At 41.6% G+C, this 23,677-nt stretch overlaps 1 protein-coding gene across 10 annotated transcripts; it reads left to right on the top strand.

The window, feature by feature from the left end:
- Positions 1–10,146: 10,146 nt before the first annotated feature.
- On the top strand, positions 10,147–23,627 carry LOC135483434 (uncharacterized). 10 transcript variants are annotated; one of them, XM_064764369.1, is made up of 16 exons: positions 10,681–11,008; positions 11,575–11,773; positions 12,454–12,652; positions 12,955–13,072; positions 14,633–14,831; positions 15,510–15,701; positions 15,984–16,101; positions 16,561–16,769; positions 17,224–17,422; positions 18,103–18,301; positions 18,604–18,721; positions 20,205–20,403; positions 20,695–20,812; positions 21,272–21,470; positions 21,757–21,874; positions 23,435–23,627. In XM_064764369.1, exons 3-5 carry the CDS (start codon positions 12,484–12,486, stop codon positions 14,658–14,660), a joined length of 315 nt encoding a protein of 104 aa, XP_064620439.1. In that variant the 5' UTR covers positions 10,681–11,008; positions 11,575–11,773; positions 12,454–12,483; the 3' UTR covers positions 14,661–14,831; positions 15,510–15,701; positions 15,984–16,101; positions 16,561–16,769; positions 17,224–17,422; positions 18,103–18,301; positions 18,604–18,721; positions 20,205–20,403; positions 20,695–20,812; positions 21,272–21,470; positions 21,757–21,874; positions 23,435–23,627. The 10 variants fall into 10 exon arrangements, with proteins under 10 accessions (XP_064620444.1, XP_064620441.1, XP_064620439.1 ...); XM_064764370.1 differs by lacking the exon at positions 23,435–23,627 and adding an exon at positions 23,077–23,377; XM_064764374.1 differs by lacking the exon at positions 20,695–20,812 and having other exon boundaries at positions 10,147–11,008.
- Positions 23,628–23,677: the final 50 nt, after the last annotated feature.

The following is a 23,677-nucleotide window of genomic DNA, read 5'->3' as shown; positions in this document are numbered from 1 at the left end:
CGTCGCGGCCAACGTCATCACAAATTGCTGGGGGGGGGGGGGGGCGTCCGGTCCCGATATTTGCAAATTTTTGGACAAAATCTTCGTTTGTCGGGAATGAAAAGCATTGGAGGTGCTGTGTTTTGCCAAGTTTGCTTCTTCAGCACACATTGCGAAGTTTTGGGTGGATTTATTACTGATCTTCTTGGCAAAATTTGTACTTTTCTGACGATGATTCCCCGGATCATCTCACTTCGGTATACTGATAAATCAGTTCATTGTGCTCTTCGCATTATATATTTCAGGGTAAGGTGGAAAAAGATCAAAAAGAAAAATGTAAAACTCCTATTTCCCAAAACGAGTCGAGGAAGCGCCACTATTTTGTACCTTATAACACTGGTAATCACTGGGTGTTGCTAGTCGTTGATACCCATTGTAAAAAGTGTTTCGTCTTCGACAGCTTATATGAACGCCGTGATGAACGCCGGGATTACATTATGTATATATTCCGTTCAATTCACGGCAACGAGTTCACGTTTTCCAAGTGCACGAAAAAAACCTGTCATCAGAAGGACACTTATTCCTGTGGACTTATGTGCGTCCGACATGCGGAGTATTTCATTATGAGCTATGTGTCAAGAGTCTGTCCATGGATTATGGACGTCATGGCACAACATGATAATCCGACGCACTTGAACAACTATTGGCTGCACAGAAAACACTGTTTATACGATTCATCGAAAATACATAACCAAACTGACGACGAAAGCGATCACACTAGCGATAACGACTGTTTCATTGTTGACTAACCAAAATCGGACTCTAGTGATGTGATTTGAACCTGCCTGCGCCACGGGTACAATGCTAGTATTTATATAATATGTTTAGTCTGAATGTTACGACCTGGTGATATGTAACTCGTTGTATCTCTTTGTATATACAAATGAGGCTGATGCCCAGTGTTCGGCAGTGCCATATAGACACCGGTCAAGGAATAACAACACCTTCGTACCCTCAGTTATCATAAACTTTTGTGACCGTATATTTATTGTTTTCAATCGTTTTATGATAATATGATTTGACATGATATTGAGGGGCCTCAGAGAACTACTGACAGAACTACTGTTCAGGGATATTGGAGAAGGAGCAACTTTCCCCACCTACTGCAATCCCCACCTCAACCACCACTCAAGAATCGACCATATCTTTATCGGGCAGTTACCAGGAGCAGACCACGAATGGTCGAACCCAGCTATCCCACGAAAGGAATACCATGCTAACACCTCGATGCACTACCCACTGAGATCGACTACAACGCTAAATCGTGTCGAGCAAAAGACACAACAGAGTCGCCCAAAAATCCAGAAGAAAGCATTCCACTTCGACAAAACAGACAAGAAGCTTTTCGCGCAACTACGCCGAAGACAACCTGTATGACCTTCATCCAATAAAGTCAGTGGTATGCCCGCACAAAATCCATTGCAATGACGGAGAGACAAGCAGACAGTGGTTCCTAAAGTCCAAACCAGCTCCAACTGTCGAAACATTTGACCATCTAGGAATGAATTGGCAGGCGAGTAAAGCAACCCCAGATCTAACAAGCAGACTGTCCATGGCAAGAAGGACTGCCTACTCGCTGATGGGTATTGGTTTCCACGGCAACAATGGGCTGGACCCACCAGCCAGCCAGAAGCTCTACGAGACATTTGTCATCCCACGAATCGTGTATGGATTGGAGGCCACAACCGCCACAGCCACACAGCTAGAGTCACTTGACAGATGCCACAGAACCATCATCCGCAGCATCCAGGGCCTATCAGAGAATACAGCTTCAGTCGCCGTCTATCTCCTATTAGGTGCACTTACAATAACTGCCACTGTTCACATACATCAGCAGCTGTCACTCTTTGGGGCTATCACAAGACTAGACACGGTTAACCCACTGTATCAGGTGGCACTTAGACAATTAGCGACGAAGACAGACACTTCCAAGAGCTGGTTTGCACAGGTCCGCAAGCTGGGATGGCACTATGGCATTGACGTGAATCAGGCAATAGTGTACCCTTGGCCTAAATCCTCCTGGCGAGAACACACAACCCTACTAGTAAAGGACAAATGGTACACAAAACTGTCAATCGAGGCAGGCTGTAAGAAGACTCTCAAATGGCTGATTGTTCATCAGACGTGGACAGGCAAACCTCACCCATTATGGCTTCCGTGCAAAGGCAAACCATATATGTATGGTGGAGGCTGCAACCACAAAGGCACGTCTACTGGTGGGTCGATACGGCCTACAAGTCTCAAAGGTCCTGTTGGTGCCGATTAGCGGCAAAGTTAAGAAATATTCACTTTAGTTTGTTACCACCCCAGTTGGTAACCGCGCTGGTCAGTTTCGATAGCAACTCAACCTAATTAGCATATTGCGTGGGTTTCCCCCGGCAACTAGGTCATCACCTACGTCATCCGAGAGTTTGGTATGCGAGGAATGTTGTATGACGTCAATTCAATTATTGTTTATGCATTCTTGGCGTTGGTCTGGGGGTATATAACGTGGGTCCTCTGAGCATTTGGCAGAACCAACCAAGGGAGCTTTCCTGATTGCTGAAGGAAGCAACAAAGTTAAATAGCAAGCAAGCCAGCTAGCGCTAGCAAGCGTCGTACTAACAGTAACCGGTGAAACTTCTGCCCGAAGTTCAGAGCCCGAGTATATTCCAACTGACCAAGCCAAGTCCAAGTCCTCAAACCTATTGTCCCCATTGAAACCCTGGTTCAGGAGATTTCTGGCGAGATAGATCCTCTGCCGACAAAGATTGGTGTATGTCCGTGCCGTTTGAATATACAAGTTTAAAGACGTAAAAGTTATCTTACTTTCTTGCAAAGATTATTCTCAGTAGCAGCATCAGGGAGCTGACCCAGGCGTCAATTTTGAGGTTGGCACCGCAACAGGTCCAGTTCTTCAAAAAAGGAGATCTCCCCAATCTGCCCCCTGTGCAACGAGGAGGAGGAGGATGTTGTTCACTTCCTGATCAGATGCCCAATCATGCAAGAGATGAGAGCTGCCAGGATAGAGAACCTCCAGAAACTATACACAGAAGAAAAGCTGACGCCACCAAGGACAGACAATGAAGTATGCTCTGCGGTGCTGAACGGGTGGGGACACTCAAAATAACACTAGAAACAATAGAAATATTATCATGCTAAAGCTAAACAAAAACGTAATAAGTGCCAATAAACTCTCAAACTTGCTGTGCCACAAACTGCACACTACGCGAGACATTAAGATATAATTAGCATATTCTTTAGGTATAAATATAACCCAATCACAGCTCAGTTGTAAAGTCACGTGTGGTCGTCATAGCATGTCTGTCAATCACTCAATGGAGTTGGGATATCATTTACTATAAGAGGGTAGCTAAAATGTCATTTTTCAAAAGTCTAACTTTTTATCTAGTGAACCCAATGCAATGAAATTTGGTACACGATAAGTCGAGACAAATACAAGAACCTTGGTGAAAAAATTATTGAATTCTGTCGTTCGGTTTTGTCAAAAATTGACTTTGAAGCTCAAAAAGCGCCATTTTGTCACCTAGATTTGCTCAGGGCAGCGTACGTTATACAGACGCTGCCCTGAGCAAGCCTCGTTTCGTTAGTTTTTTCAATGGTATCAATTTGAATTGTGTCCTATACTGTTCTAGGATCACTTGCGATGATATACGAACAAAAAATTCTCAAATTCAGTCTTTGCATCTTCTAAAAAAGATGATTTTATTTGACAATAGTTCATAACTTCGACACCAGGGATAAAATGGCGCTGTACCATGTGTGATAACAATGAGGATGTTTGTTGTGGGAAATCCCGGGTGGGGAAATCCTTCTTTGGTAGGCCAACAATGTTTTACTGGCCAATTGCACCTACTCGTATACACTCAGTCCAGACTGGACACGCACTTGGTATTCACTCACTGGGAGAGTGTCCAGGTGTCCATAATGAAAACATTGCCTATGTACAATATTGTCATTCAATGGATCTCAATTACCAAGTGAAGAATATGAATGCTAGAGTGACAGCACAGCCGGAACCGAAACTACCCCCAGCAGTGAAGGCTACATTGAACTATGTACTATTCCAAGCCTTTCGTCCTGAGGGAAATGTTGAAGTCGATAGTGTCTATGTTTGTGGACAAGGCGAGTTCGACAGTTATCTCATTGCCAATGAGCATGGTGTAATGATCTCTCCGGGTAACTTGTACTTGAAAGAATTCAAAGCGCTTCACGTTCTAAACCGTACATTACCCGATAATTCGGAGGACTATGGCCCCTTCACTCTTACTGAAATATGGCAGATGCCTAGGATTCCCGCGATGAATGTATTGGAATGTTTGGATTATCTGGATAAATTTTCCGATTTCCCCGAGACATTGACATTTGACACATGTTGGGAATTCAACCGGGATGAAGACTACCTCAAGAAAGTGACAGCACTTCCACGAAGCATGGAAAACTCCCTTGAACACATAAAGAACAATTACCAAGAAGAACTCTCTACTTGCAGCAATGGCATAATCATTGTCCCGTTTGTGGTGACGAGGGAGGAATGTAAACATGCCTCTGTAAAAATAGTTAGAAGGAATGGTTTTCACATTACCCTCATCAGGAAAGGAGACATGTGGTTTATCCTGCATGTGTGTCGGACTGCATTTTTTGAGGGTATCACTTCTTGTTACGTTTGTTTCTGAAGCTGCAGATGAATAAACATAACACTGCCACTTACGTTTCTATTCATTTCATCGTAAGATAATGCTTTTATGTTTTATTCAGAGGAGATATTACACTGGGGCCCTACATTTATATTTCCCCAAAAAACATGTAAAAATCCAATAGCAATGGCTAGCAGTTGTGGAATGGGGGGGGGGGGGGGGATGACTTGGGTCTCACTGGTTCCGGCTGGGGAGTGGCTCGGTAGGTCTAAATCCTGAAATGACCCCTCAGCCCCAGGAAGTGCCAGTATTACAACCATACTTGGTTGGTCTAGGGGGGGAGTGACCCAGTGTAATATCTCCTCTGAAAAAAACATTAAACGTCTAAAAAATTCCAACTTTTAATTAATTTTATTTATTTATTTATTACTCGAATACGCCCTCTAGGGGCCAAATGTAATACAAATAATACAGTTGACTGACACAATAATAATGTAAGCTGGCAGGGATTATCACAATCAAAATTATTCGAGTAATAAATAAATAAATAAAATTAATTAAAAGTTGGGATTTTTTAGACGTTTAATGTTTTTTTCAGAGGAGATATTACACTGGGTCACTCCCCCCCCCCTAGACCAACCAAGTATGGTTGTAATACTGAAATGACCCCTCAGCCCCAGGAAGTGCCAGTATTACAACCATACTTGGTTGGTCTAGGGGGGGAGTGACCCAGTGTAATATCTCCTCTGAAAAAAACATTAAACGTCTAAAAAATCCCAACTTTTAATTAATTTTATTTATTTATTTATTACTCGAATACGCCCTCTAGGGGCCAAAGGTAATACAAATAATACAGTTGACTGACACAATAATAATGTAAGCTGGCAGGGATTATCACAATCAAAATTTCCATCTGGATAATTATGATGTATGATGATAGTACAAAATAAAACAACAATTAAACATGCAATAGTTACACAATTATAGATCATGGAGATACTATGAATGATTTCAATACAGAAATATGCGTATGTAATAAATGGATGGTCCACCTATTACAAAACAGGTGAGGAGTGGAGGAAGATCTGAATGATTTCCACACATATTGAAGACTAACGAGAAAAACAAATTTTATAACAATCACATCACTAACTCCATTTTATCAACATGTATACAGTAGTTAGAAATATGCATTCGAGATATAATGGGATGAATCGACCCAAACTATTCTATGTTTTTGTAAGCCTCAATCACATACTCGGGCAAGTTTATCTTAACGTACTCGATGTCCTCCTTGTGAGTTTCTAGAGTGGTCTTCTTCCCAACACCACAATTGGGAATGTTTTTGTCCTTCGACCAGCGATTACATATGGCATTCAACACATGAAGCTCACTTTTTTCAACGATACGACTGTTAGTGTTGTACACGTCCACTGACCTTTTCTCCACAGTTATATAGTTTTTGAGCATATCAAATGCAACCAGATTCCTATCCAAGTGCAGCAGATCATCCGATTTTTCGCATCGACTTGTAGAGTCCGTCAACAGCGTCAAGAATCGATTAAATTTGATTGTTTCCATTAGAAATCCCAGGACGCGTTTCGTTACGTACTGTTTTTTGTTTGTTATGTGCGCACAAACTACTTTCATGAGATCGTCTGCAAACTTCATGGCCGAATACTGCACAAACGCGTTATCCACAGCACCATCGTACTTACTGCTTCGCATAAGGTTCAAGTGGTTCTCGAATTGCTTGTGGAAATGCTCCCACATGTATCCGTCCAACACGACTTGGTACAAATTTTTATGCAAGAGTAACGTTTCCAAGACGAGACACAAGAATGCACCACTAACCATTTCGTTCGGATTGTTCAAACTGAGCGATGTCAGCGATTCGGATACGTATTCCGAATAATATGTGTCCTGATCGCTAAATATTGCCTTCGCATACATCTCGGGCAAGATACCCTTCCCCCCCAAAGAACAGAGTCCGTCAAGAAATCCGAGCGACTCATTTTCTGCGGACTTCTTCACGTCGGCCTTGTTGAAAGATTCGGCCACGTTATTTACAATAAATGTTACAATTCCTTGTGAAACGTCATTGCAACAGTTCTTCTCCACATGCACATCTAACGAATCGTTATGGGACATGCTCACCAAACACATGTCGAAAATGTTGTGGATCGGCGCCAACGATACTGGCTTGACTCGGTGCACTGTAACTGGCACCGTGGATAGTTCGATAATTTCAAACAGAGTACTGTCCGAATGAAGCTTGCCGGGTTTCGCCATTCTCCCATAAAACGGATTTGATGATGATGACTTTCCCGATACGGTGCACAAAATTGTACCGATATCCAAAGACGATGGTGCATTGCGTGGGCTGCTGTCGAGACTGTACAAAATACTCAACAGCGTTTCGAAACGTCCACGAAACACTTTTCTAATTTCCTCGTAGGCGTATTCCTGCTGCTCCTGCTGCTGCTGCTGCTGCTGCTGTTGTTGTTGTTTCGTAGTATCCACCACGTGCAGCTGGAGGATGGAGTCATCGCACCAGGCATGTGTATGGTTGATTTTGAATTTTCCGAACACTGTTTTCTTGTCCATAGTCGACGACTTCGAGCAGGATGCAGTCATTCGTTTGGTTGATGATAATGATGATCGTTCCCCTATTCGTTGAGATGCGTCTTCTTCATCTTCAATAGAAGTATCTTCATCGCTGGTTGGTACGGATCCGGCGCGGTGCTGCTGCTGCTGCTGTTTCTTAATTCCGGACAACGAATTATTCGTATTAGTTTTCACCTGTTCTGCTTTCTTTTCGGTGATGGTAGAAGGTGGTAACTCTACGTGTATTTCATCTACACCCTGTCGCTCAAACTCCTGTTCCTCATCTCTGTCGCTTTGGTCAGATCGATGTCGTATGGGTGGGTGTATGGGCCGTTTTCTAATCTCCTTACTGTCAGCGGACGAATACGACTTCTCACGATGACTGTCTCGCCCTTTTCTCATTCCAGTAGGCCTATCTCTGTAGCTAGGAGATCTGGATCGATGCCTCTCCTGACCATTCCTATTAGGCCTCCTCGACGACTCTGATCCGTTCTTCACCCTTTTGTTACTGCTGGCGCTCATCATGATGGTACAATGTTTTACTGGCCAATTGCACCTACTCTTATACACTCAGTCCAGACTGGACACGCACTTGGTATCCACTCACTGGGAGAGTGTCCAGGTGTCCATAATGAAAACATTGCCTATATGTACAATTGTCATTCGAAGAAGTACACAGACCTCGTACAACAACAACAACATGTCATTCGATGTACTATTTGGATTACTAACGACAACGACGACGGGGTTTTACAGTAGTAATACACAGCCTATGGACGTCACGACGGCGACAATGCCAGCATCATCGCATACCGACGAACCAACATCATTGCAAAACCAAGAACCATCGAACCATCAAGAATACCAACCGTATATAGCTAGTACTAGTGCCACCATGAACTCTGTCAACTACATTCCAACTCCGATCGAGCAACTGCGTACGATGATCAATCCTTTTATGAAGACCACGACGGATGATGGAGACAAAAGTATCTTTTTCATGAACACGGCCTATGAGATTATGAGCATTGTCGAAACACTCAATTCTAAGCAGACAGTAGCTGGACCACCACCATCGGACACTACCAACAGTTTGATACGGTACAAGTTCAAAAACAGACTGGCTGTCGATGGGAAAAAGGACATGTGTACATTCTCCTTCCACGACGTCTTTTCCACATACAACTGCAACGTCAATGATGTACCCCCAAAGCCCAAACTCGCTGTGACCAATGCCATTCGCCAGATGACGTGGGACCCATCGATTACCGACGAAAACGACGACACCAACGCCGCCGTCCTGGATAGGTTGCAACTGTTCAAACTGGAGCCTGTGTGTGCATCGCTTAGATGGAAAATGCTTTACGAGACAATGACACTCGGTGAACTTTCGTTCTCCGACTATATCCTGTTTGTGTTTTGTGCCCAGGAAGAACTGAACGCTGTAGTGAATGGGACACATTTGTTTGAACAACTAGACACGCGTCGTATTAATTTCAAAACCATGATTACAGAGTGGTTGACTACGCTGTGTCAAGTCTACGGACTCTCCATCATGCGTATGATATGTGAGTACGTGCTGTTGATCACCAACTACGACGTACCGTTGGATGAATGCGATAAAGATAAGTTCACAACGACCAAACACCTGCCGGGCAGACATCCTGGCATCTACAGGGGCTTGTTATATACGGCCCTAACCAATGCGGCATTTGTTTACATTCGATTCGCTCACGCGGTGCTACAAACGGGCTGTGTTGACTATGACAGCATATTGGATGATATTCAACGATTGGATGTGGAGCGGCGATCTTGTGAAATTGTCTTGATGTGCATGGCGTTCAGTATCGATGGAATCGTGTACCGGTCCGTGTGCAGTAACATAGCAGACAGCGACGGTAGCGCGCCGGCGTTCACCGCTCGGGAACTCGAAGAGATGCGCGCCACCTCCATACCGTGCCACATGTACGACCGATACGTTGTAAGGATCGACTGGTTTACGAAAAATGAACTCCTACAAAGAAAACTATTGCGCCCAGGATACGATTTGGAGGATTTGCATGTAGAGATAACGAGGCCGCAACGAATGAATATGTACACTTCAGTGTTGAGGAACTCTTACGAACAGTACATGTACGGAGCAGCTGCAGCGGCTCGCGGTATTGTCGGTCGCCGCGTGGAATCTCCCATGAGCACAGTTACAAATAGTATAGCGAAACAGACACTTTATTACAAACATGTGATGCGCAATTGCTTCAAACTTGTTCGCTTTCTTTACGCCCCGCCCCGGCAGTGAATGAATCATTTATTCGATGAGTGGATCGAGAGTCATCGGAGCCTGCACAGGGACTGCCCCATACGTGTGGTGGTGCTGCTGCTGCCACCTATTAAGGGTCAGAGTATAAATTCATGTTAAAAAATATGATTTCTCAGTGCTTCATCGATGTATTTGTTATATAATAAAATGACACCAAAAGATTTATTTGTAAAGGTGTCCAAGTGTCCAGATTTCAGATAGGTGTCCAATTGTGGTCAACAACACAACACCTACAAGTGTACACACTAGTAGTCTACACACGGTCGGAATTAGACCACCAGGAGGTAATGTGGCGTTTTTTAGGTTCAACGTCTATTTTTACAAAAGCGATGAAAAAAATCTTATGTCATGAATCATGTCTTCTTTTTGTCTGTCCCTCAAGGTGTCTGGTCCATGGCATATCTGGGTAAAAATGTGAACGTAAAGGTGGCCCTCTCGTACACCCCCCCCCCCCCACAACATCGATGTATTTATTATATGTAGTAGGGATATAAAATTTTCCGAACAAAATGACACGAAAAGGTGTCCAAGTGTCCAGATAGGTGTCCAAGTGTCCAAATAGGTGTCCAAGTGTCCAAATAGGTGTCCAAGTGTCCAGATAGGTGTCCAAGTGTCCAGATAGGTGTCCAAGTGCACCATAACACTGTTTTCAGCACTTCATTTAAATATTCTGCAAGCAACCTTACGTTTAATATCATTTTAGAAGAGCAATTAATTCACTTAATTATTTCAGTCCAAAATTATTTAAATCAAATTTAATCATTCCCTCCCCGTTTAGTCATAGTTTTGTTCCGCTAGGGTTGGTCCACACTATCTTCTACCTGTAGGTACACTCCTAGTTTAAATCACACAGAAGTCACAAATGAATGAAAGTGATTAGTGATGTCAAAACATGTTAATTTAAACAAGCAAAATAACTCAAAAACATGACCCCCAAAAATGACTGAAACTCATGGTATTCTTCAGAAGCATAATATCAGATATCCATTACTAACTTAGTGGTTTTAAACCACATATACCCTGTTTTTGAAGTGTTGGTCATGATTATTGATTGGTCGTGATTGGTCATGATTGGTCGGCATTTAGTATCGCCCCATCTGGGCTTGCACTTTTATGAAAATGCCGCCATGTTGGATTATAATCGAAAATTTCGTGACACAAATTGGGTCATTGTGGAACCAAAACTGGACAGATTTTCATCTAACTACTTTCAAAAGATTGTTAGGAGACTGGACAATTGGAATATGATGGTGTGGACATTCATAAAGTACGAACACAGGGAGTAATATAGGCCGAAAGCCTAAGCATGATACCGCTTCGTCGCTACACAGTAGTCTTACATCCATGTAAATGAATGTACATGCTTATACATGTATACAGTGTCCGTGTTTATCACCTAAAAAACTCAGTAAGTAAAAGTAAAAACATGCATTGTGTACTTTGTGCCGACTCATTGCCTTATAGCACAGATGATGTGATGGCTGTACTTGCTGCTTAGCTTGTACGAAGTCATGACTAGCGCACGGGCCAAAAAAAAAGTTCAAAATGTGTTCTGGGCATGTTGTTTGTACAGTATTGCTGTGCCTTTATTTCTCGGTACAATGTACTTCCACACTATCATCATTAGAATGCCACAGTGCAGTGAATGTTGGTCATTTTCTACCCAATCTGGCCTTGATGTACATAATCATAATTTTGAACCTGTAGCCTGGGCCTACCGGATATTATGAGAATGAGGTGAGGACAGCCAACTGATTTTGATTTTGATTCACCATTGTTTATTGCAATGCTTTCTTTGCTCTTCCAGTTGCTGTTATAAATGAAAACATCATGCCGAACACCGACAAGAACAGTGTCCTGTCAAGCTTTGACAGCCCTAGACCTGGTGTCAGATTGCTGTGTTGCTAAATGCAATTGTGAAATAATTCATAGGCCAGCTTTTCATTCACTTTAAAAGTTTCTTCTTTTTATCAGCTTGTTGAGGAGGGTGCACAGTTGGTGAATATGATCGAAAACAGCATCAGCTCGGCCTGCTGTCAACAACTGATAGTGGTTCAGATGACGATGATGCCATTTGTGGTGCCCCACTCGATCCAGGTGATTGCAGAAAATGAACGAGAACTGCCCTCTACTTCTAGAACTTCTAAGTTTGTGATGTCTATCTATCTACTAGGTAAGTACTTTTAAAAAAGATCAAAATGTGTTCTGGGCATGTTGTTTGTATAGTATTGCTGTGCCTTTATTTCTCAGTACAATGTACTTCCACACTATCGTCATTGGAATGCCACAGTGCAGTGAATGTTGGTCATTTTCTGCCTGGCCTTGATGTACATAATCATAATTTTGAACCTGTAGCCTGGGCCTACCGGATATTGTGAGAATGAGATGAGTGTTAACTTTAACTAGCAGACCACTTACAGTACACAAATAATGACATTGTGCTCATGTAGAGACGACATCACAGATCTGTGTGTACTATTGGGTGGAGGGAATTTTAAGGTAGTTGAGGAGAGTTGTTCATGAAGAACATATTGAGTCAGGAGGACACATTATATAGAGGATAAACTATTCCAGTACACATGACAAAGAATGATCGCAAGCAAGAGACCAATGAGCACAACCAAGGAATTGACTGATTTTGATTTTGATTCATCACTGTTTATTGCAGTGCTTTCTTTGCCTCTTCCAGTTGCTGTTAATAAAAACATCATGCTGAACACCGACAAGAAGACTGTCCTGTCAAGCTTTGACAGCCCTAGACCTGGTGTCAGATTGCTATGTTGCTAAATGCAATTGTGAAATAATTCATAGGCCAGCTTTTCATTCACTTTAAAAGTTTCTTCTTTTTATCAGCTTGTTGAGGAGGGTGCACAGTTGGTGAACATGATCGAAAACAGCATCAGCTCGGCCTGCTGTCAACAACTGATAGTGGTTCAGATGACGATGATGCCATTTGTGGTGCCCCACTCGATCCAGGTGATTGCAGAAAATGAACGAGAACTGCCCTCTACTTCTAGAACTTCTAAGTTTGTGATGTCTATCTATCTACTAGGTAAGTACTTTTAAAAAAGATCAAAATGTGTTCTGGGCATGTTGTGGGCATGTTGTTTGTACAGTATTGCTGTGCCTTTATTTCTCGGTACAATGTATGTACTTCCACACTATCGTCATTGGAATGCCACAGTGCAGTGAATGTTGGTCATTTTCTGCCTAACCTGGCCTTGCTGTACATAATCATAATTTTGAACCTGTAGCCTGGGCCTACCGGATATTGTGAGAATGAGGTGAGGACAGCCAACTGATTTTGATTTTGATTCATCACTGTTTATTGCAATGCATTCTTTGCTCTTCCAGTTGCTGTTATAAATGAAAACATCATGCCGAACACCGACAAGAACAGTGTCCTGTCAAGCGCATTCATTGATGATGAGATGCGAGATCCCAATTGGAATGCAAATCTTTCAGTCAACAAGTAAGTTTGCCCTTGCTGTTGTCATGGAATCACAGCTCATTGTCATTATGGACGGTATGACCTACAGCGCCATTATTCCCTAGTTGTGACTTTCTCTAGTTTCAACTTCCACCACTTCCACCACTCCACCACCAGAGTGGCGCTAGTAGTTCGCAGTAGGCAGAGACATAGGTTATGACGTATCTATGTCCGTGCCTACTGTGAATTTTGGCCATTTTCACAATATTTGCCTACACAATGTACTACGAAAGGAACAATTCCTTATGCATATACAACGTTACCTTATTATATATGCATAGGGGGTCGAAAGGTCAACTATCATTTGGATTGATGAATAAATTAATTGTATGGTCACGTGTGATCACGAATTGAGGTGATTTTGTTAAACGGAGGTCTCCTTCATTGACTTTGGCCCAGGGGTGTTGTCCCTGACTGCCAAAAAAATCAAAATGGCTGCCTACAGTAATGTAGTTCCGATTCCCGCCACCGGTAGATCGCAGATGGCGCTGCTACTTTTGACTAATGCCATTTCAATGAAACAGTGTACAATTTTTAAACTCTCATAAAATTTAAACCGATAGACCGATTTCGATGAACTAAAGCTTAAAATGATCTCCTTTCGATTCTGAACAACTTTCTCGCAGGTTGTAGGGGTCTATCTTAAAAAATGAAAAAGTTTTGAAAAGTGATGATGGGAATCCCCAACCCTGCAATCATCATGTCTATAAAGAGAACATTCAATGTGGTACCTGAGTTTTCACTGCTGCTGGAATCATGTTTGTATCTGGTAAAAAACACGTAGACAAAGTGTTTAGGAGAGATTCATACATGGGAATGTGAATATTATAGATTTTTGGTTGGACTTGTGAATTTCCGGGAAATTTATTTTTGTCAGAAATTCTTACAACCGACTAGGTAATACAGGGGTAAGGGTAATCGTTTTTCCTTCATCACAAACCAATGCATTGCATTGCATCATTTTTTCAAAACACGCGAATTGAGTGAAAAAAAATGCAAATGTACATGTTTGCCCTTGCTGTTGTCATGAAATCACAATTATGACATTGTGCTCATGTAGAGACGACATCACAGATCTGTGTGTACTTTTTGGTGGAGGGAATTTTAAGGTAGTTGAGGAGAGTTGTTCATGGAGAACATATTGAGTCAGGAGGACACATTATATAGAGGATAAACTATTCCAGTACACATGACAAAGAATGATCGCAAGCAAGAGACCTGGGCCGGCCCATCATATGGAGTGACTGTATGAGTGGAATACAACCACCAGTGTCAGTAAGTGATGACAAACTTTTCAGTGAGCACAAACAAGGAATTGACTGATTTTGATTTTGATTCATCACTGTTTATTGCAATGCTTTCTTTGCTCTTCCAGTTGCTGTTATAAATGAAAACATCATGCCGAACACCGACAAGAACAGTGTCCTGTCAAGCTTTGACAGCCCTAGACCTGGTGTCAGATTGCTGTGTTGCTAAATGCAATTGTGAAATAATTCATAGGCCAGCTTTTCATTCACTTTAAAAGTTTCTTCTTTTTATCAGCTTGTTGAGGAGGGTGCACAGTCGGTGAATATGATCGAAAACAGCATCAGCTCGGCCTGCTGTCAACAACTGATAGTGGTTCAGATGACGATGATGCCATTTGTGGTGCCCCACTCGATCCAGGTGATTGCAGAAAATGAACGAGAACTGCCCTCTACTTCTAGAACTTCTAAGTTTGTGATGTCTATCTATCTACTAGGTAAGTACTTTTAAAAAAGATCAAAATGTGTTCTGGGCATGTTGTTTGTACAGTATTGCTGTGCCTTTATTTCTCAGTACAATGTACTTCCACACTATCGTCATTGGAATGCCACAGTGCAGTGAATGTTGGTCATTTTCTGCCTGGCCTTGATGTACATAATCATAATTTTGAACCTGTAGCCTGGGCCTACCGGATATTGTGAGAATGAGATGAGTGTTAACTTTAACTAGCAGACCACTTACAGTACACAAATAATGACATTGTGCTCATGTAGAGACGACATCACAGATCTGTGTGTACTATTGGGTGGAGGGAATTTTAAGGTAGTTGAGGAGAGTTGTTCATGGAGAACATATTGAGTCAGGAGGACACATTATATAGAGGATAAACTATTCCAGTACACATGACAAAGAATGATCGCAAGCAAGAGACCAATGAGCACAACCAAGGAATTGACTGATTTTGATTTTGATTCATCACTGTTTATTGCAGTGCTTTCTTTGCTCTTCCAGTTGCTGTTGAAAACATCATGCCGAACACCGACAAGAAGACTGTCCTGTCAAGCTTTCACAGCCTTATAGACCTGGTGTCAGATTGCTGTGTTGCTAAATGCAATTGTGAAATAATTCATAGGCCAGTTTTTCATTCACTTTAAAAGTTTCTTCTTTTTATCAGCTTGTTGAGGAGGGTGCACAGTTGGTGAATATGATCGAAAACAGCATCAGCTCGGCCTGCTGTCAACAACTGATAGTGGTTCAGATGACGATGATGCCATTGGTCGTGCCCCACTCCAGGTGATTGCAGAAAATGAACGAGAACTGCCCTCTACTTCTAGAACTTCTAAGTTTGTGATGTCTATCTATCTAGGTAAGTACTTTTTAAAAATATCAAAATGTGTTCTGGGCATGTTGTTTGTATTGCTGTGCCTTTATTTCTCGGTACAATGTACTTCCACACTATCGTCATTGGAATGCCACAGTGCAGTGAATGTTGGTCATTTTCTGCCTAACCTGGCCTTGATGTACATAATCATAATTTTGAACCTGTAGCCTGGGCCTACCGGATATTATGAGAATGAGGTGAGGACAGCCAACTGATTTTGATTTTGATTCATCACTGTTTATTGCAATGCATTCTTTGCTCTTCCAGTTGCTGTTATAAATGAAAACATCATGCCGAACACCGACAAGAACAGTGTCCTGTCAAGCACATTCATTGATGACGAGATGCGAGATCCTAATTGGAATGCAAATCTTTCAGTCAACAAGTAAGTTTGCCCTTGCTGTTGTCATGGAATCACAATTATGACATTGTGCTCATGTAGAGACGACATCACAGATCTGTGTGTACTTTTGGGTGGAGGGAATTTTAAGGTAGTTGAGGAGAGTTGTTCATGGAGAACATATTGAGTCAGGAGGACACATTATATAGAGGATAAACTATTCCAGTACACATGACAAAGAATGATCGCAAGCAAGAGACCAATGAGCACAACCAAGGAATTGACTGATTTTGATTTTGATTCATCACTGTTTATTGCAGTGCTTTCTTTGCTCTTCCAGTTGCTGTTAATAAAAACATCATGCTGAACACCGACAAGAAGACTGTCCTGTCAAGCTTTGACAGCCCTAGACCTGTTGTCAGATTGCTATGTTGCTAAATGCAATTGTGAAATAATTCATAGGCCAGCTTTTCATTCACTTTAAAAGTTTCTTCTTTTTATCAGCTTGTTGAGGAGGGTGCACAGTCGGTGAATATGATCGAAAACAGCATCAGCTCGGCCTGCTGTCAACAACTGATAGTGGTTCATAGTGGTTCAGATGACGATGATGCCATTTGTGGTGCCCCACTCGATCCAGGTGATTGCAGAAAATGAACGAGAACTGCCCTCTACTTCTAGAACTTCTAAGTTTGTGATGTCTATCTATCTACTAGGTAAGTACTTTTAAAAAAGATCAAAATGTGTTCTGGGCATGTTGTTTGTACAGTATTGCTGTGCCTTTATTTCTCGGTACAATGTACTTCCACACTATCATCATTGGAATGCCACAGTGCAGTGAATGTTGGTCATTTTCTACCCAATCTGGCCTTGATGTACATAATCATAATTTTGAACCTGTAGCCTGGGCCTACCGGATATTATGAGAATGAGGTGAGGACAGCCAACTGATTTTGATTTTGATTCACCATTGTTTATTGCAATGCTTTCTTTGCTCTTCCAGTTGCTGTTATAAATGAAAACATCATGCCGAACACCGACAAGAACAGTGTCCTGTCAAGCTTTGACAGCCCTAGACCTGGTGTCAGATTGCTGTGTTGCTAAATGCAATTGTGAAATAATTCATAGGCCAGCTTTTCATTCACTTTAAAAGTTTCTTCTTTTTATCAGCTTGTTGAGGAGGGTGCACAGTTGGTGAATATGATCGAAAACAGCATCAGCTCGGCCTGCTGTCAACAACTGATAGTGGTTCAGATGACGATGATGCCATTTGTGGTGCCCCACTCGATCCAGGTGATTGCAGAAAATGAACGAGAACTGCCCTCTACTTCTAGAACTTCTAAGTTTGTGATGTCTATCTATCTACTAGGTAAGTACTTTTAAAAAAGATCAAAATGTGTTCTGGGCATGTTGTTTGTACAGTATTGCTGTGCCTTTATTTCTCAGTACAATGTACTTCCACACTATCGTCATTGGAATGCCACAGTGCAGTGAATGTTGGTCATTTTCTGCCTGGCCTTGATGTACATAATCATAATTTTGAACCTGTAGCCTGGGCCTACCGGATATTGTGAGAATGAGATGAGTGTTAACTTTAACTAGCAGACCACTTACAGTACACAAATAATGACATTGTGCTCATGTAGAGACGACATCACAGATCTGTGTGTACTATTGGGTGGAGGGAATTTTAAGGTAGTTGAGGAGAGTTGTTCATGAAGAACATATTGAGTCAGGAGGACACATTATATAGAGGATAAACTATTCCAGTACACATGACAAAGAATGATCGCAAGCAAGAGACCAATGAGCACAACCAAGGAATTGACTGATTTTGATTTTGATTCATCACTGTTTATTGCAGTGCTTTCTTTGCCTCTTCCAGTTGCTGTTAATAAAAACATCATGCTGAACACCGACAAGAAGACTGTCCTGTCAAGCTTTGACAGCCCTAGACCTGGTGTCAGATTGCTATGTTGCTAAATGCAATTGTGAAATAATTCATAGGCCAGCTTTTCATTCACTTTAAAAGTTTCTTCTTTTTATCAGCTTGTTGAGGAGGGTGCACAGTTGGTGAACATGATCGAAAACAGCATCAGCTCGGCCTGCTGTCAACAACTGATAGTGGTTCAGATGACGATGATGCCATTTGTGGTGCCCCACTCGATCCAGGTGATTGCAGAAAATGAACGAGAACTGCCCTCTACTTCTAGAACTTCTAAGTTTGTGATGTCTATCTATCTACTAGGTAAGTACTTTTAAAAAAGATCAAAATGTGTTCTGGGCATGTTGTGGGCATGTTGTTTGTACAGTATTGCTGTGCCTTTATTTCTCGGTACAATGTATGTACTTCCACACTATCGTCATTGGAATGCCACAGTGCAGTGAATGTTGGTCATTTTCTGCCTAACCTGGCCTTGCTGTACATAATCATAATTTTGAACCTGTAGCCTGGGCCTACCGGATATTGTGAGAATGAGGTGAGGACAGCCAACTGATTTTGATTTTGATTCATCACTGTTTATTGCAATGCATTCTTTGCTCTTCCAGTTGCTGTTATAAATGAAAACATCATGCCGAACACCGACAAGAACAGTGTCCTGTCAAGCGCATTCATTGATGATGAGATGCGAGATCCCAATTGGAATGCAAATCTTTCAGTCAACAAGTAAGTTTGCCCTTGCTGTTGTCATGGAATCACAGCTCATTGTCATTATGGACGGTATGACCTACAGCGCCATTATTCCCTAGTTGTGACTTTCTCTAGTTTCAACTTCCACCACTTCCACCACTCCACCACCAGAGTGGCGCTAGTAGTTCGCAGTAGGCAGAGACATAGGTTATGACGTATCTATGTCCGTGCCTACTGTGAATTTTGGCCATTTTCACAATATTTGCCTACACAATGTACTACGAAAGGAACAATTCCTTATGCATATACAACGTTACCTTATTATATATGCATAGGGGGTCGAAAGGTCAACTATCATTTGGATTGATGAATAAATTAATTGTATGGTCACGTGTGATCACGAATTGAGGTGATTTTGTTAAACGGAGGTCTCCTTCATTGACTTTGGCCCAGGGGTGTTGTCCCTGACTGCCAAAAAAATCAAAATGGCTGCCTACAGTAATGTAGTTCCGATTCCCGCCACCGGTAGATCGCAGATGGCGCTGCTACTTTTGACTAATGCCATTTCAATGAAACAGTGTACAATTTTTAAACTCTCATAAAATTTAAACCGATAGACCGATTTCGATGAACTAAAGCTTAAAATGATCTCCTTTCGATTCTGAACAACTTTCTCGCAGGTTGTAGGGGTGTATCTTAAAAAATGAAAAAGTTTTGAAAAGTGATGATGGGAATCCCCAACCCTGCAATCATCATGTCTATAAAGAGAACATTCAATGTGGTACCTGAGTTTTCACTGCTGCTGGAATCATGTTTGTATCTGGTAAAAAACACGTAGACAAAGTGTTTAGGAGAGATTCATACATGGGAATGTGAATATTATAGATTTTTGGTTGGACTTGTGAATTTCCGGGAAATTTATTTTTGTCAGAAATTCTTACAACCGACTAGGTAATACAGGGGTAAGGGTAATCGTTTTTCCTTCATCACAAACCAATGCATTGCATTGCATCATTTTTTCAAAACACGCGAATTGAGTGAAAAAAAATGCAAATGTACATGTTTGCCCTTGCTGTTGTCATGGAATCACAATTATGACATTGTGCTCATGTAGAGACGACATCACAGATCTGTGTGTACTTTTGGGTGGAGGGAATTTTAAGGTAGTTGAGGAGAGTTGTTCATGGAGAACATATTGAGTCAGGAGGACACATTATATAGAGGATAAACTATTCCAGTACACATGACAAAGAATGATCGCAAGCAAGAGACCAATGAGCACAACCAAGGAATTGACTGATTTTGATTTTGATTCATCACTGTTTATTGCAATGCTTTCTTTGCTCTTCCAGTTGCTGTTATAAATGAAAACATCATGCCGAACACCGACAAGAACAGTGTCCTGTCAAGCTTTGACAGCCCTAGACCTGGTGTCAGATTGCTGTCTTGCTAAATGCAATTGTGAAATAATTCATAGGCCAGCTTTTCATTCACTTTAAAAGTTTCTTCTTTTTATCAGCTTGTTGAGGAGGGTGCACAGTCGGTGAATATGATCGAAAACAGCATCAGCTCGGCCTGCTGTCAACAACTGATAGTGGTTCAGATGACGATGATGCCATTTGTGGTGCCCCACTCGATCCAGGTGATTGCAGAAAATGAACGAGAACTGCCCTCTACTTCTAGAACTTCTAAGTTTGTGATGTCTATCTATCTACTAGGTAAGTACTTTTAAAAAAGATCAAAATGTGTTCTGGGCATGTTGTTTGTACAGTATTGCTGTGCCTTTATTTCTCGGTACAATGTATGTACTTCCACACTATCGTCATTGGAATGCCACAGTGCAGTGAATGTTGGTCATTTTCTGCCTCACCTGGCCTTGATGTACATAATCATAATTTTGAACCTGTAGCCTGGGCCTACCGGATATTATGAGAATGAGGTGAGGACAGCCAACTGATTTTGATTTTGATTCATCACTGTTTATTGCAATGCATTCTTTGCTCTTCCAGTTGCTGTTATAAATGAAAACATCACGCCGAACACCGACAAGAACAGTGTCCTGTCAAGCACATTCATTGATGACGAGATGCGAGATCCTAATTGGAATGCAAATCTTTCAGTCAACAAGTAAGTTTGCCCTTGCTGTTGTCATGGAATCACAATTATGACATTGTACTCATGTAGAGACGACATCACAGATCTGTGTGTACTTTTGGGTGGAGGGAATTTTAAGGTAGTTGAGGAGAGTTGTTCATGGAGAACATATTGAGTCAGGAGGACACATTATATAGAGGATAAACTATTCCAGTACACATGACAAAGAATGATCGCAAGCAAGAGACCAATGAGCACAACCAAGGAATTGACTGATTTTGATTTTGATTCATCACTGTTTATTGCAGTGCTTTCTTTGCTCTTCCAGTTGCTGTTAATAAAAACATCATGCTGAACACCGACAAGAAGACTGTCCTGTCAAGCTTTGACAGCCCTAGACCTGTTGTCAGATTGCTATGTTGCTAAATGCAATTGTGAAATAATTCATAGGCCAGCTTTTCATTCACTTTAAAAGTTTCTTCTTTTTATCAGCTTGTTGAGGAGGGTGCACAGTTGGTGAATATGATCGAAAACAGCATCAGCTCGGCCTGCTGTCAACAACTGATAGTGGTTCAGATGACGATGATGCCATTTGTGCTGCCCCACTCGATCCAGGTGATTGCAGAAAATGAACGAGAACTGCCCTCTACTTCTAGAACTTCTAAGTTTGTGATGTCTATCTATCTACTAGGTAAGTACTTTTAAAAAAGATCAAAATGTGTTCTGGGCATGTTGTTTGTACAGTATTGCTGTGCCTTTATTTCTCGGTACAATGTATGTACTTCCACACTATCGTCATTGGAATGCCACAGTGCAGTGAATGTTGGTCATTTTCTGCCTGGCCTTGATGTACATAATCATAATTTTGAACCTGTAGCCTGGGCCTACCGGATATTGTGAGAATGAGGTGAGGACAGCCAACTGATTTTGATTTTGATTCATCACTGTTTATTGCAATGCATTCTTTGCTCTTCCAGTTGCTGTTATAAATGAAAACATCATGCCGAACACCGACAAGAACAGTGTCCTGTCAAGCGCATTCATTGATGATGAGATGCGAGATCCCAATTGGAATGCAAATCTTTCAGTCAACAAGTAAGTTTGCCCTTGCTGTTGTCATGGAATCACAGCTCATTGTCATTATGGACGGTATGACCTACAGCGCCATTATTCCCTAGTTGTGACTTTCTCTAGTTTCAACTTCCACCACTTCCACCACTCCACCACCAGAGTGGCGCTAGTAGTTCGCAGTAGGCAGAGACATAGGTTATGACGTATCTATGTCCGTGCCTACTGTGAATTTTGGCCATTTTCACAATATTTGCCTACACAATGTACTACGAAAGGAACAATTCCTTATGCATATACAACGTTACCTTATTATATATGCATAGGGGGTCGAAAGGTCAACTATCATTTGGATTGATGAATAAATTAATTGTATGGTCACGTGTGATCACGAATTGAGGTGATTTTGTTAAACGGAGGTCTCCTTCATTGACTTTGGCCCAGGGGTGTTGTCCCTGACTGCCAAAAAAATCAAAATGGCTGCCTACAGTAATGTAGTTCCGATTCCCGCCACCGGTAGATCGCAGATGGCGCTGCTACTTTTGACTAATGCCATTTCAATGAAACAGTGTACAATTTTTAAACTCTCATAAAATTTAAACCGATAGACCGATTTCGATGAACTAAAGCTTAAAATGATCTCCTTTCGATTCTGAACAACTTTCTCGCAGGTTGTAGGGGTCTATCTTAAAAAATGAAAAAGTTTTGAAAAGTGATGATGGGAATCCCCAACCCTGCAATCATCATGTCTATAAAGAGAACATTCAATGTGGTACCTGAGTTTTCACTGCTGCTGGAATCATGTTTGTATCTGGTAAAAAACACGTAGACAAAGTGTTTAGGAGAGATTCATACATGGGAATGTGAATATTATAGATTTTTGGTTGGACTTGTGAATTTCCAGGAAATTTATTTTTGTCAGAAATTCTTACAACCGACTAGGTAATACAGGGGTAAGGGTAATCGTTTTTCCTTCATCACAAACCAATGCATTGCATTGCATCATTTTTTCAAAACACGCGAATTGAGTGAAAAAAAATGCAAATGTACATGTTTGCCCTTGCTGTTGTCATGGAATCACAATTATGACATTGTGCTCATGTAGAGACGACATCACATATATGTGTGTACTTTTGGGTGGAGGGAATTTTAAGGTAGTTGAGGAGAGTTGTTCATGGAGAACATATTGAGTCAGGAGGACACATTATATAGAGGATAAACTATTCCAGTACACATGACAAAGAATGATCGCAAGCAAGAGACCTGGGCCGGCCCATCATATGGAGTGACTGTATGAGTGGAATACAACCACCAGTGTCAGTAAGTGATGACAAACTTTTCAGTGAGCACAAACAAGGAATTGACTGATTTTGATTTTGATTCATCACTGTTTATTGCAATGCTTTCTTTGCTCTTCCAGTTGCTGTTATAAATGAAAACATCATGCCGAACACCGACAAGAACAGTGTCCTGTCAAGCTTTGACAGCCCTAGACCTGGTGTCAGATTGCTGTGTTGCTAAATGCAATTGTGAAATAATTCATAGGCCAGCTTTTCATTCACTTTAAAAGTTTCTTCTTTTTATCAGCTTGTTGAGGAGGGTGCACAGTTGGTGAATATGATCGAAAACAGCATCAGCTCGGCCTGCTGTCAACAACTGATAGTGGTTCAGATGACGATGATGCCATTTGTGGTGCCCCACTCGATCCAGGTGATTGCAGAAAATGAACGAGAACTGCCCTCTACTTCTAGAACTTCTAAGTTTGTGATGTCTATCTATCTACTAGGTAAGTACTTTTAAAAAAGATCAAAATGTGTTCTGGGCATGTTG

This window comes from Lineus longissimus, chromosome 2, assembly GCF_910592395.1.
Source record: "Lineus longissimus chromosome 2, tnLinLong1.2, whole genome shotgun sequence".
NCBI classification, from domain to species: Eukaryota; Metazoa; Nemertea; class Pilidiophora; order Heteronemertea; family Lineidae; genus Lineus; species Lineus longissimus.
Note: the sequence above shows the minus strand (reverse complement) of the source record. Positions and strands in the feature narration are given on the sequence as shown.